The sequence below is a fragment of the Mizuhopecten yessoensis genome, unplaced genomic scaffold (assembly GCF_002113885.1).
Source record: "Mizuhopecten yessoensis strain PY_sf001 unplaced genomic scaffold, ASM211388v2 scaffold3349, whole genome shotgun sequence".
In the NCBI taxonomy this organism is placed as follows: domain Eukaryota; kingdom Metazoa; phylum Mollusca; class Bivalvia; order Pectinida; family Pectinidae; genus Mizuhopecten; species Mizuhopecten yessoensis.
The window spans coordinates 370,853-386,138 of record NW_018405000.1 but is presented as its reverse complement, the minus strand read 5'-3'; the positions used below and the strand labels follow the sequence as shown (position 1 = coordinate 386,138).

General features: G+C 39.3%; 1 protein-coding gene across 8 annotated transcripts in view; it reads left to right on the top strand.

The window, feature by feature from the left end:
* LOC110447417 (A-kinase anchor protein 13-like) overlaps nucleotides 1-15,286 on the top strand; it is a 232,534-nt gene that overhangs the window by 73,106 nt on the left and 144,142 nt on the right. For all 8 annotated transcript variants that reach the window (XM_021493096.1, XM_021493091.1, XM_021493094.1 and 5 more), the window contains one exon: nucleotides 5,063-5,278. In XM_021493096.1, coding sequence (XP_021348771.1) covers nucleotides 5,063-5,278 — 216 coding nt within the window. The remainder of the gene's footprint in view (nucleotides 1-5,062; nucleotides 5,279-15,286) is intronic.

The window sequence follows — 15,286 nt, the reverse complement described above, 5'->3', positions numbered from 1 at the left end:
AGACATCTCTCTATTTTACCAGACCTGGATACTTTCAGTGCTGTATAATTGTTTGTTATAGACAGGGTTTCTGTATATATAATAGACATCTCTCTATTTTACCAGACCTGGATACTTTCAGTGCTGTATAATTGTTTGTTATAGACAGGGTTTCTGTATATATAAAAGACATCTCTATATTAAATATGTTGTGTTTCTCCGACTTTCGTGACTGATATCTAGCTAGTTTCACTGTATATTAAGAACACATGTCAATAATGGATACTGACTGGCAACTAGATAGGTTTTACTGTAAGACACATCCATAATGGACAATTTGTGAGTGCTTATTAAAAATAAACTTCTTTCCTATAAATGGCTACTATATGTAGGTAAGGTTTATTGAAAAACACCTTTCTATTCTGGACACTCAACTAGGTCCCATGAGTGACCATTATGTAGAGGTCTAAACACCTGTCTATTGCAGACACTTTGCTGGTCTTATGAGAGGCCTTTATGTACATGCCTAATGGCAGTAGGGCATTATAATATTTAAAACACAGAAATGGTAACATAAAGAGGATTAAAATGTTCTCCTGGAATTGATCAGAGGTATTAGTAGTGGGAATCCAAATGTATGTCCATCACTTCCTGGCGCCTATAAACTTTACCATACAAGCTCCCCACAGTTTATCAGCTCAGTAAGAACTGTCGAGATCACAGTGTTTGTGTATCAGGAGTAGAGGACATTTTATTTTTACTCTAAGTTACTGAATTATTTAGTGGTGTTTGAAATCATCGATTTTGTTAGCGGCGAGGAGCTGTTCGTGTACGAGAAGCTGTCCTGTGTACCCTGCTCATTACTGGCCATATTAAAGGTGGCTGAGCTTGTGTTGATCTACACAAACTTCCTCAGACACCAATCACAGACCTGCTCCTTAGCTATATCTATACCACAACACAGATTTGGTTGCTGAAAAAAAATACTGGTAGTGCTGTGGGTTCCGCCTGTGTTTTATGAATTGTCTCTGTGGAATCTACACAGATCCCAACTTCTCTTCAGCACATCAAAGGGAGCTGGAAAACACACAGCAGCTATTCCCCCAGGCAACACTATATTGCATTGCTGTTTTTAATAGATTTATAGGCTGTAGAAATCAGAACCATTACTTTTTCTTCATGGTAACAAATTTCTACACAGTAACGCATTTCTACACAGTAACGTATTTCTACACAGTAACACATTTCTACACAGTAACACATCTCTACACAGTAATACATTTCTACACAGTAACACATTTCTACACAGTAACACATTTCCACACAGTAACGCATTTCTACATAGTAACACATTTCTACACAGTAACACATTTCTACACAGTAACACATTTCTACACAGTAACACATTTCTACACAGTAACACATTTCTACACAGTAACACATTTCTACACAGTAACACATTTCTACACAGTAACACATTTCTACACAGTAACACATTTCTACACAGTAACACATTTCTACACAGTAACACATTTCTACACAGTAACACATTTCTACACAGTAACACATTTCTACACAGTAACACATTTCTACACAGTAACACATTTCTACACAGTAACACATTTCTACACAGTAACACATTTCTACATAGTTACACATTTCTACACAGTAACACATTTCTACATAGTAACACATTTCTACACAGTAACACATTTCTACACAGTAATACATTTCTACACAGTAACACATTTCTACACAGTAACACATTTCTACACAGTAACACATTTCTACACAGTAACACATTTCTACACAGTAACACATTTCTACACAGTAACACATTTCTACACAGTAACACATTTCTACACAGTAACACATTTCTACACAGTAACACATTTCTACACAGTAACACATTTCTACACAGTAACACATTTCTACATAGTAACACATTTCTACACAGTTACACATTTCTACACAGTAACACATTTCTACATAGTAACACATTTCTACACAGTAAAACATTTCTACACAGTAACACATTTCTACACAGTAACACATTTCTACACAGTAACACATTTCTACACAGAAACACATTTCTACACAGTAACACTTTTCTACACAGAAACTTATTTCTGCATCGTAACACATTTCTACACAGTAACACATTTCTACACAGTAACTCATTTTTACATAGTAACACATTTCTACACAGCAACACATTTCTACATAGTAACACATTTCTACATAGTAACACATTTCTACACAGAAACACATTTCTACACAGAAACACATTTCTACACAGAAACACATTTCTACATAGTAACACTTTTCTACACTGAAACTTATTTCTGCAACGTAACACATTTCTACACAGTAACACATTTCTACACAGTAACACATTTCTACACAATAATACATTTCTACATAGTAACACATTTCTACATAGTAACACATTTCTACACAGAAACACATTTCTACTCAGAAACACATTTCTACACAGAAACACATTTCTACATAGTAACACTTTTCTACACTGAAACTTATTTCTGCAACGTAACACATTTCTACACAGTAACACATTTCTACACAATAATACATTTCTACACAGTAACACATTTCTACATAGTAATGCATTTCTACATAGTAACACATTTCTACATAGTAACACATTTCTACACAGAAACACATTTCTACTCAGAAACACATTTCTACACAGAAACACATTTCTACATAGTAACACATTTCTACATAGTAACACATTTCTACACAGTAACACATTTCTACACAATAACACATTTCTACACAGTAATACATTTCAACATAGTAACACATTTCTACATAGTAACACATTTCTACATAGTAACACATTTCTACATAGTAACACATTTCTACACCGTGACTTATTTCTGCATAGTAACATATTTGAACATTGTAATACATTTTGATATCAAGTAACAAATAGATATTTCACTGGCAAAGATAATGTTAGACCAGGACTTATAACTCCAAAACTGAGATTTGACTCTTGGATTTGAAAGGACATGTCTAGTTGACTTGTGTTTTGACTCTCTGAGTTTTAGGGACAATATTATTTGACTTCTTAAACTGTTGACTGTCAAGGGTCCACTACCATTTTCTGGTTGAAACTTTTCCCTGAAATATTAAGAACAGGGTTATGCTTTCTCATATCATGTAAACAATTTACATACTGAGATAGACGTTTAATGTAAGGTTGATTACCAAGTTATTTTTGACCTGGTAATGGATAAAGGAAATGAAGTTTAAGATCATCTGTTTACCCTGGTTCTTAGAAACAAGAGCAGGAAGTTGTAGGATGTAATTGTACACAGCTGTAGTGTATTGGTCACGTATCACCAATCACTTCTCAGTTCTAGTTACAAGTTAAATAGCCAATGTTCTGATGGTCAGTCTGCAGTCAGGTGGACCTCGTCAGAGTTTCTTTCCTTTGGGTGTTTTTAATGAGGTCAGTATTGGTTACAACATGGGATAATGTTTATAACCACAGGAAACCACTTAAACCATCTGTAAGACCAGAGAAAAGACTTGTATCAAAGAAGTTTTAAAATAAAATAATTCAGGATTGAGATATCTCCTATTAACTTTACCGGTAATCCTATATGGTACACTTTGACCTTTATATACAGGTGCTATCAGTTTGATTACAATTGTCATCTCCAATGTCTATTACTGTAATTGTTTGAGTTGCTTTATGTATCTACCGTCGCTGTACCCAAAACGGGACACTTATGGGGAAAATGGCCCAAGAAAATGTCATTCCATGCAAAGAAGTACTAATATGTATACAGTTTTCATTTCATAAAATTTTTATGACAATTTAACTGTATTTAAGTTTTATTGCCTGCTGATTATCGTTACATGGGCAACTTAAAGGTAAGAATAATGACCAAAACAAAAACGTTCCCGATTTACGTGCTGTGTGACGCTATTTATTTCGATTTCATTTTCAAAAGTCTATTTGATCAAAACTAATGGTAATTTGGAGAAACAAATTAACCATAACCCTGTTTGACTCAAAAATATTTGAAATATGTCTTCTTTTCTGCTGATATTGATCATTTATCCCCAAATATTAGCCAAAATACCGAAATGTCCCTTTCAAGGTACAGTTACGCCGGTTCAAGAGCCTACAAAACCCTGGTAGTATTTCGCGTTTTATTTATAGAACGATGCGTCCAAAATATCTACTTGTAATAGAAATGAAAAGTGGATAGTATCTATTTATGAAAAATGAACAAACTTTTTTCAATTTTTTGGAACTGATATTGTGGTATAAAGAACAATGGTATTTATCTAAAAAGTGTCCCGATTTAGGTACAGTAACGTTATGTGTTCCACTTACCATGTCAACGAACAAAAAATTGCAAAAGGAACCAAGAACCTAGATTGTACAGAGGACATTTTACTAGTGTAAGCCGTTTAAGGAATTTCCCTTGGTTTCCAACCTGCTTTTATGGTTTTGCAGAAAATAGCTACAATGAACTAGGTTTGCACTCTGTCTGTCTGTTGGTTGGCCTGTGTGTTATAATTACAGTGACATATTTCATATACAATGTAACCTAATCTTTTCAAAAATTTGTATGCTAGTACCACTTCAAAAGGCTGAGTGTGATACTGAAATTGAGTCTCAATATATATTCAGAGTTATGGCCCTTTGTTCATTTTTCCACAGGTTTGCCTGTAGACTAAGGATACTTGTTGAAACAACATAAAACAAATCATCTCCCTTAAGTGATGGTGGAAATCTTTTCTTTCATCCAATATTGGTTTTTGTTCAAAGAAGCAATTATAGATAGTTTTTTGACATAACTCTTATATGCAGATGTAATAGCAAAGATTAAAGTCAAGGTTACACTGACTAAGGTGAAGGTTATACAGAGTAAGGTCAAAGTAAAGCCCAGTACCAGTTAATGTATAATAAGTTATGCATGGCGAGTTATGGTGGAGCAGGTTTCATTGATTCGGTGTAGTTAGAACCATGACCTTGAAAAAAAATGTTTTTACATAATGAAAATGTATTTTGACATCAATTTCTAAATTTCCACAGATAAGATGGGGACATTAGAGGAACAAACAGACAGTAAGCTGAGAGCCATCATTATGAAATCCAAAGATCTGCAAGTAGTTATGGAGGCACTCGGCAGTAACGACATTGGAAGTGATCATACCATCGACCTTGACTCTCCTGCCCGATCAGTGGAAGATCTGTCCGACACTCCATCTGACAGGGATATGGAACTTCAAGATGGCTCCCACGGTTATGGTAGGTTACCAACTTTTATATAAAAAAATAATTCAGTATAATTAACCAAAGGTTTTTCATTTGGTTGTTTTCTTCTACTATTGAAATGCAATAAAAGATCTGAACTTTGCTAAAGATAAAAATTGATGTCATTGGAATCCTCAGCATCTGCTATCAACCAAATTTCATTTGTTTCATTTGAATGCTTCATCAACAATCACATATCGTAAATTAACTTCCAAACAGCATCAAATTGTGTTGTAAAAACTGTTAATCAATCTGTGATGCACAAGTGTTTGAGCGTCGAGATGCACTCTATCTCTCACCGTTGTACCATGTCTCATTGATCCATCTGTCATTTCATTGGAAATTTAAATTGAAGCACAGAAGAAATTGTCATCCTTCTAAATTGCTTCTGATGCATTTCTAGATTGTCTAGAACTTTGTAGTGGTTGGTTTTAAGTATTCTACAATTCAATTTGTTGTGTCCTTTTGATTCCCCTGAAAATGTGTTTCATCCATATATTCTAAGTACATTAACTTTAGTAAACTGACATGTCATGTTTGTTAGATGTTGCTTCAGTCACAGTGTACTTTAATGTACCTATTGTTAATAATCTTCCATTTCTACTCCAGTCAACATTAACAACTAAGTGTAACCTGTGTTATTTACAACACAAAATGGAATAAGCTAATGTAAGCATACAACAGTGGAAATAATGCCAAATCAGTAACAGAAAATAGCATCACAATTACAAATTTAGGATATCATCAATAGGGGTTTTCAGTAACATGAGGGTTTTTAGATTCTCTTCCAGAGATTTTCAGTTCATTTCAGTACTTATCATTACTTTGTGTTACTTAGAATGTGTTTACTGGAAAATTAATAGTTGAATATTGCCAGTGTAAAAGCTCATGGAAGTGATTTGAGGGAAATGAGTTCAGTGTTGAGACAAGCTTGAACCCCTTTTTGTCTTTGTGGTTAAGTATTGATTGGAAGACACAAGCAATATAGCAGGAAAAATATCATGAAAAAGGTTTTTCTCTAAAACATGTGTTGTTTAGATGATAGTCAAGCAGGTCAATGAGGTGGTCTTCTTCAACTGCTTTGGTATGATCCCTCTTTATCTACTGGGGTCAGCTTCTCTGGTGTACATGTACTAGGAAATATCTTTAAAAAACCAAATGTCTTCCAAAAATTTGTTATTATTGCAAAACACTTTGACACATCATCTAGTGGCATTTTAAGTGGACTCCATGCTGATTCAGTTGAAGAGTGACCATTGCTATTTTGATCTTATTGAAATGATTAGAAGATCTAATACAGCCTTTGGGATGAGTGATTTTGTGTCTCTTCCTAGAATTTTTTCTCGACATCTTCTAATTTCCAAAACTGTTTTGATAAAATCTTCTGACACAACACCAATTCATCATGTACTTGTGCACTTTTTTACGAATTTTAATTTCCTCCTGGTTTTAAGAGTGTCAGTAACTGCCCCCTTGTTTTCAAAACTTGTCACAAGAATAAGCCTTAAGCCGCTAGAATGTCTTCAATAAAAATAAGTAACATGAACTGTATATATATGGTTCAATAAAAATAAGTAACATGAACAGAATCTGTATGGTTCAATAAAAATAAGTAACATGAACAGAATCTGCATGGTTCAATAAAATTAAGTAACATGAACAGTATTTATATGGTTCAATAAAAATAAGTAACATGAACAGCATATGCATGGTTCAATAAAATTAAGTAACATGAACAGTATTTATATGGTTCAATAAAAATAAGTAACATGAACAGAAACTGTATAGTTCGTGCACCCGATTCAAATGTTACTTTTCACCTTCTTTGATAAAACATGTCTCTTTCTTTAAAAAATAAATAGTTATATGTAACTATTTTGACAACTTCTCCTAACTTACAAGTGTGACTTAAATGGTAGTCATTATTAGATGCAAATGTGTACCAACGTTTAGAATGTGATAAGTTAGCCTCTTTTTCATTTGCAGACTTATGTCCCTTTATTAAAAAAAAAATATGTCCTGACTCCTGAATTTTTGTGTTTTGATTGGTTGATATTATCCTGACTTTTGATATGATAATATGTTCATTTCTGATTAGATTTTACGTTAGATATTCCCCTCATGTGTTGACAAACATAACTAGAAATTATGTGTTAATGACCTTCTGGTTTATACCCTCCTCACAACCTTGTTTTATTGAAGGTTCCATAGGTTTGCTGTACTCTAGTAGAACTGGTTACAATGTAGGTGTTTTTCTGCTTACCTTCCACATTGTCTGGGTATTATCACCTAATTACTCACAATATAGACACACCTGATGAGGTGTCAGAACTATACTGCCAGGCTGTTTGTGCTCCGGAATATCTTGTCAGAGGTCACTAGAATAACAGGGGTCAAAAGGATGATAGTACTGTAGTAATTAGTGTAGCAGGGTGGCAGTGGACTGGTAATGACAGCACTGCATCATCATCTGACATCATCACAGCTCCAGCTGTCTGTCAACAAGTTAGTTCTGGGAATTGTTGTATCAGAAATATTTACTAAACAAACAATACATATTTTCATAGAATTCAGTTGATGAAGCAAGCACAAGTTTGATTTCTCTCGTTTATGGTTAGCTTAACTTCTGGGAAGTGAAAGGAATAGTCAGCTGATAGCATTTTAGTATCCTTAAAGTGTGTAACCTCGGTAGTTACTGTTTGTCCACTAAACCATATTTATGTTTGAGTTGGAATAGCGTTCTACATTATCTTCCTTAGGGAAATTTGTAGTAGTACAAGGCTGTTTTTTAGCCCCTACATGAGGCCCCAACGACTGACAGTAATTACTCTCTGTAACTGATTCACCAGGGCATCACAAGAAATATAGATGTGGCAGGGGTGTAAATTATAATCGACATAATCCATTGGGGCCCCATACGGGGGCTCAATAAACAGCACCCATAGGTATAACCTAGTGGCGTGCAACAAGAACATACATATTTCAGGTGAATGTTTGCGCTGCTGATGTATGTGATAGGTTACGGTATAAAACACTTGGAAGCAGGTTATCGTTTGGTTTAATCTTTCCACATGTTGATTGAGTCAGAAATAGAATTAATTTATAAGTTCTGTTGAAATGAATTTCCAAGGTAACCCTTTTTATTCTTCCCTGAATATAACATATCTATTACCTCCAATGAATTAGTGCATGCATGTTGGGATAGAGGCCAAGAGGTGTTTCTGTAAGGCTGTGGAGATGCAAACTGAAGGGTTGATGGCCTAGTTTCATTGGACAAGGTCTGGATAAATGCTACAGACACAGTGTACTTCATGTCTTGTAGGGCTGCTGGATTGTATAGGCCATGTTATAGAATAACTGTATTATTATCTAGTATCCAATTTTTTTAAATGCTTCAGTAGATCTATATGTATGCTATAGATGTAAAAAAAGAAGTCAAAATTAAAGAAGATTTGAGTGTTAGGCATATCTGTTGGCTGGTTGTAATGTCTCTGACAGGTAGACATGTCTGTTGGCTGGTTGTAATGTCTCTGACAGGTAGACATGTCTGTTGACTGTAATGTTTCTGACAGGTAGACATGTCTGCTGGCTATAATGTGCCTGACAGATAGACATGTCTGTTGGCTGGCTGTGACTCACAGATAGACATGTCTGTTGGCTGACTGTGACTCACAGGTAGACATGTATATTGGCTGTAATGTGTCTGACAGATAGACATGTCTGTTTGCTGGCTGTAATGTGTCTGACAGGTAGACATGTCTGTTGGCTGTAATGTGTCTCACAGGAAGACATGTCTGTTGGCTGGCTGTAATGGGTCTGACAGGTAGACATGTCTGTTGGCTGGGTGTGACTCACAGGTAGACATGTCTGTTGGCTGTAATGTGTCTCACAGGTAGACATGTCTGTTGGCGGTCATGTATCTGACAGGTAGACATGTATATTGGCTGTAATGTGTCTTACAGATAGACATGTCTGTTTGCTGGCTGTAATATGTCTGACAGGTAGACATGTCTGGTGGCGGTAATGTCTCTGACAGGTAGACATGTATATTGGCTGTAATGTGTCTGACAGGTAGACATGTCTGTTTGCTGGCTATAATGTGTCTGACTGGTAGACATGTCTGTTTGCTGTAATGTGTCTCACAGGAAGACATGTCTGTTGGCTGGCTGTAATGTGTCTGACAGGTAGACATGTCTGTCGGCTGGCTGTAATGTCTCTGAGATGTCTGTCAGTTTGTTGTGTTTCTGTTATCGCGATCAGACAGGTGAGCAGCTGCAGGTGTAAGGTATAAACCTCACTACCAGTCTCAAATACAATAATGTAATTCTCTATATACCTTGTATGAGACAGGCTCCAGGATTCTCATTAACCTGGCCTTGACCTGGAGAATCTGTACTGAGAATTATTGCTCATTGTCTCAGCTAACTCCTACTAACATAAGGTTATCATGTTGTCATGAATTCAATGATATTGGTTAGATATTTCAGAAGTATCAACCTCTAATTTAGTTTTAGAGAGCATCTTGTCGTCCATTCGGTCCAATGCTATGTAGTAACTATGGTAAATAGCTAGCATGGTAACTAGCTTTTGAGTGGTGCCATAAAGCTGTACTTTCCCATATTTTTCATCATGTTTCAAAATCAGCAACAACATAACAATGCCTGTTTATTTTAAATCGAATCAGAAATGTATTGCATGTGTAAAAGGAAAGCTGTGTACTTCCACTGGGGGATTGAACCCCCAAACTTCAAGCTTCCCAGCTGCTGCTCTACCCATCAAGCTTTAGGGAAATTCCATCTAGCGCAAAAATAGCAGGCAATCATAAATAGATCAGAGTACTGCTCCCTAACCTGATACTCCAGCAGATCAGAGTATTGTTCCCAGCCTAATACTCCAGCAGGCCAGAGTACTGTTCCCAGCCTAATACTCCAGCAGGCCAGAGTACTGTTCCCAGCCTAATACTCCAGCAGGCCAGAGTACTGTTCCCCAGCCTAATACTCCAGCAGCTCAGAGTACTGTTCCCAGCCTAATACTCCAGCAGCTCAGAGTACTGTTCCCAGCCTAATACTCCAGCAGCTCAGAGTACTGTTCCCAGCCTAATACTCCAGCAGCTCAGAGTACTGTTCCCAGCCTAATACTCCAGCAGCTCAGAGTACTGTTCCCAGCCTAATACTCCAGCAGGCCAGAGTACTGTTCCCAGCCTAATACTCCAGCAGGCCAGAGTACTGTTCCCAGCCTGATACTCCAGCAGCTCAGAATACTGTTCCCAGCCTAATACTCCAGCAGCTCAGAGTACTGTTCCCAGCCTAATACTCCAGCAGCTCAGAGTACTGTTCCCAGCCTAATACTCCAGCAGGCCAGAGTACTGTTCCCAGCCTAATACTCCAGCAGGCCAGAGTACTGTTCCCAGCCTGATACTCCAGCAGCTCAGAATACTGTTCCCAGCCTAATACTCCAGCAGCTCAGAGTACTGTTCCCAGCCTAATACTCCAGCAGCTCAGAGTACTGTTCCCAGCCTAATACTCCAGCAGGCCAGAGTACTGTTCCCAGCCTAATACTCCAGCAGCTCAGAGTACTGTTCCCAGCCTAATACTCCAGCAGCTCAGAGTACTGTTCCCAGCCTAATACTCCAGCAGCTCAGAGTACTGTTCCCAGCCTATTACTCCAGCAGGCCAGAGTACTGTTCCCAGCCTAATACTCCAGCAGCTCAGAGTACTGTTCCCAGCCTAATACTCCAGCAGCTCAGAGTACTGTTCCCAGCCTAATACTCCAGCAGCTCAGAGTACTGTTCCCAGCCTAATACTCCAGCAGCTCAGAGTACTGTTCCCAGCCTAATACTCCAGCAGCTCAGAGTACTGTTCCCAGCCTAATACTCCAGCAGCTCAGAGTACTGTTCCCAGCCTAATACTCCAGCAGCTCAGAGTACTGTTCCCAGCCTAATACTCCAGCAGGCCAGAGTACTGTTCCCCAGCCTAATACTCCAGCAGCTCAGAGTACTGTTCCCAGCCTAATACTCCAGCAGGCCAGAGTACTGTTCCCAGCCTAATACTCCAGCAGGCCAGAGTACTGTTCCCAGCCTAATACTCCAGCAGGCCAGAGTACTGTTCCCAGCCTAATACTCCAGCAGGCCAGAGTACTGTTCCCAGCCTAATACTCCAGCAGGCCAGAGTACTGTTCCCAGCCTAATACTCCAGCAGGCCAGAGTACTGTTCCCAGCCTAATACTCCAGCAGGCCAGAGTACTGTTCCCAGCCTAATACTCCAGCAGATCAGATTACTGTTCCCAGCCTTATACTCCAGCAGGCCATAGTACTGTTCCCATCCTAATACTCCAGCAGGCCAGAGTACTGTTCCCAACCTAATACTCCAGCAGGCCAGAGTACTGTTTTCAAACCTAATACTCCAGCAGGCCAGAATACTGTTCCCAGCCTGATACTCAAGCAGCTCAGAATACTGTTCCCAGCCCAATACTCCAGCAGCACTGTAAGGGACTGGAGTACCAGCCTGGGCCCTGTACTGGGAGCTACTGAAGAATCCGGCAGGGGAGTTGTACTCGGAGCTACTGGAGTATTAGGCTGCGAACAGTACTATGGCCTGCTGGAGTAATAGGCCGGGAACAGTACTCTGAGCTGCGGTAGTATTAGGCTTGGAACAATACTCTGAGCTGCTGGAATAATAGGCTGGGAACAGTATTTTGGCCTGCTGGAGTATTACGCTGGGAACAGTACTCTAAGCTGCCGGAGTATAAGGCTGGGAACAGGATTCTAAGCTGCTGGAGTATTAGGTTTGAAAATAGTACTCTGGCCTGCTAGAGTATTAGGCTGGGACCAGTACTCTGAGCTGCGGTAGTATTAGGCTTGGAACAATACTCTGAGCTGCTGCAGTATTAGGCTGGGAACAATCCTCTGATCTGCTGGAGAATTAGGATGGGAACAGTACTCTAAGCTGCCGGAGTATAAGGCTGGGAAAAGTAATCTGATCTGCTGGAGTATTAGAGTTGTACTCTGAGCTTCTGGAGTATTAGGCTAGGGAACAGTAATCTGATCTGCTGGAGTATCAGGCTAGGAACAGTATTCTGGTCGGCTGGAGTATTAGGTTGGGAACAGTCCTCTGGCCTGCTGGAGAATTAGGCTGGGAACAGAACTCTAAGCTGCTGGAGTATAAGGCTGGGAAAAGTAATCTGATCTGCTGGAGTATCAGGCTGAGCCCTGTACTGTGAGCTACTGTAGAATCCAGCAGGGGGGTTGTACTCTGAGCTTCTGGAGTATTAGGCTGAGAACAGTACTCTGGCCTGCTGGAGCATTAGGCTGGGGAACAGTCCTCTGGCCTGCTGGAATATTAGGATGGGAACAGTACTATTGCCTGCTGGAGTAGTAGGCTGGGAACAGTACTCTCAGCTGCTGGAGTATAAGGCTGGGAACAGGAATCTGAGCTGCTGGAGCATTAGGCTGGGAACAGGATTCTAAGCTGCTGGAGTATAAGGCTGGGAACAGTACTATTGCCTGCTGGAGTAGTAGGCTGGGGAACAGTAATCTGATCTGCTGGAGTATTAGAGTTGTACTCTGAGCTTCTGGAGTATTAGGCTAGGGAACAGTAATCTGAGCTGCTGGAGGATTAGGCTGGGAACAATACTCTGAGCTGCTGGAGTATTAGGCCAGAGTACTGTTCCCAGCCTAATACTCCAGCAGCTCAGATTACTGTTCCCAGCCTAATACTCCAGTAGCTCAGAGTACAACTCCCCTGCTGGATTCTTCAGTAGCTCACAGTACAGGGCCCAGCCTGATACTCCAGTACCTTACAGTGCTGCTTTCTGTATGTTACAAAACCAAACTCCTAATGACATGTCTTTTGAAGATAACGAGCAATTTGTGTAATTTGTTCAGACATCTGGTGTGGAGTATTAACTGTTTATACTTAATGACCTACTTAGCAAGTGTACAAAGTATTACAGCAAATTAACCTGCTTCCTCTTCCTGCCTCTTTTGTTGTTTGAGAGACCTGAACAAAATGCCTCTGGCATCTTTTCTGTATGAGATGTTTAAAAAGTTTTAATTTATGGTTTTGCAATATGGAGTTGAACTGATTTGTCAAATGTTTTGTGCATTATTTTATAGGTACAGTAAATCCTATGAGAGAACTCTTCCCTTGGAAAGCTTATTGAAAGCCTTTATTATCCATCTAGACTAAGACAAATAATGCAGAATAATCGGACCAATAAGTTGTGTCCCACAGACTTTCAGATTAGACAGGTTAATCTGACCAATAAGTTGTGTCCCACAGGCTGTCAGATTAGACAGGTTAACCTGACCAAAAAGTTGTCCCACAGGGCATCAGATTAGACAGGTTAACCTGACTTACATGTTGTGTCCTACATGATGTCGGGTTAGACAGGTTAATCTGACATATGCTGTGCCCGACAGGGTGTCATATTAAACAGGTTAACCTGACCAATAAGTTGTGTCCCAAATGGTGTCTGATTAGACAGGTTAATCTGACCAATATGTTGTGTCCCACAGGGTGTCATATTAGACAGGTTAACCTGACCAATACATTGTGTCCCACAGGGTGTCATATTAGACAGGTTGTGTCACACAGGGTGTCAGATTAGACAGGTTAACATGACCAATATGTTGTGTCCCACAGGGTAGCAGATTTGACCGGTTAATTTGGCCAATTTGTGTCCCAAAGGGTGTCAGATAAGACAGGTTAACCTGACTAATGTGTTATGTAGTCCCACAGGGTGTCAGATAAGACAGGTTAACCTGAAAAAACATGTTGTGTCCATCAGGGCATTTGATTAGACAGGTTGATTTCATATTTTGTGTCAAAGAATATGTCAGATAAGAAAGGTTAACTTAAAGTGGAGCCTCATCTTGTCCAGAATTGGCTTATGAAGTTTGAAACCATTATATTACTGGTACCATACAATATTGCAAAGGAAAACATCAATCTTGTTTCTTTCCCCTAAAACACTGGTCAGGCAACAAGTTCGGTGTTGGCTGGATCCTTAAAACACTGGTCAGGCAACAAGTTTGGTGTTGGCTGGATCCTTAAAACACTGGTCAGGCAACAAGTTTGGTGTTGGCTGGATCCTTAAAACACTGGTCAGGCAACAAGTTTGGTGTTGGCTGGATCCTTAAAACACTGGTCAGGCAACAAGTTTGGTGTTGGCTGGATCCTTAAAACACTGGTCAGGCAACAAGTTTGGTGTTGGCTGGATCCTTAAAACACTGGTCAGGCAACAAGTTTGGTGTTGGCTGGATCCTTAAAACACTGGTCAGGCAACAAGTTTGGTGTTGGCTGGATCCTTAAAACACTGGTCAGGCAACAAGTTTGGTGTTGGCTGGATCCTTAAAACACTGGTCAGGCAACAAGTTTGGTGTTGGCTGGATCCTTAAAACACTGGTCAGGCAACAAGTTTGGTGTTGGCTGGATCCTTAAAACACTGGTCAGGCAACAAGTTTGGTGTTGGCTGGATCCTTAAAACACTGGTCAGGCAACAAGTTTGGTGTTGGCTGGATCCTTAAAACACTGGTCAGGCAACAAGTTTGGTGTTGGCTGGATCCCTAAAACACTGGTCAGGCAACAAGTTTGGTGTTGGCTGGATCCTTAAAACACTGGTCAGGCAACAAGTTTGGTGTGGCTGGATGAACAAGGCTGAACTGTAGGTTAGCTGGTCTATCGTAACACTCAGTTGACTTTGTCATATGGTTATTGTAGATTGTATCTATCCTACCATCAATACTTGGCAATATAATGTTTTCTGAGGACGTACAAAGGAAGTCAGTTTAGGTCTCCATCTCATGGAATTGATTCTTGGCATTTTTAGGTCACCTGAGACAAAGTCTCAAGTGACCTATTGCGATCGCCTTTTGTCCGTCGTCGTCCGTCGTCCGTCGTGCGTCCGTAAACAATTTACATTTTCAACTTCTTCTCCAAAACCCCTGAACCAATTTCAATGAAATTTTGCAGGGACCTTCCATGGACAAAGGTCAACAAAAAT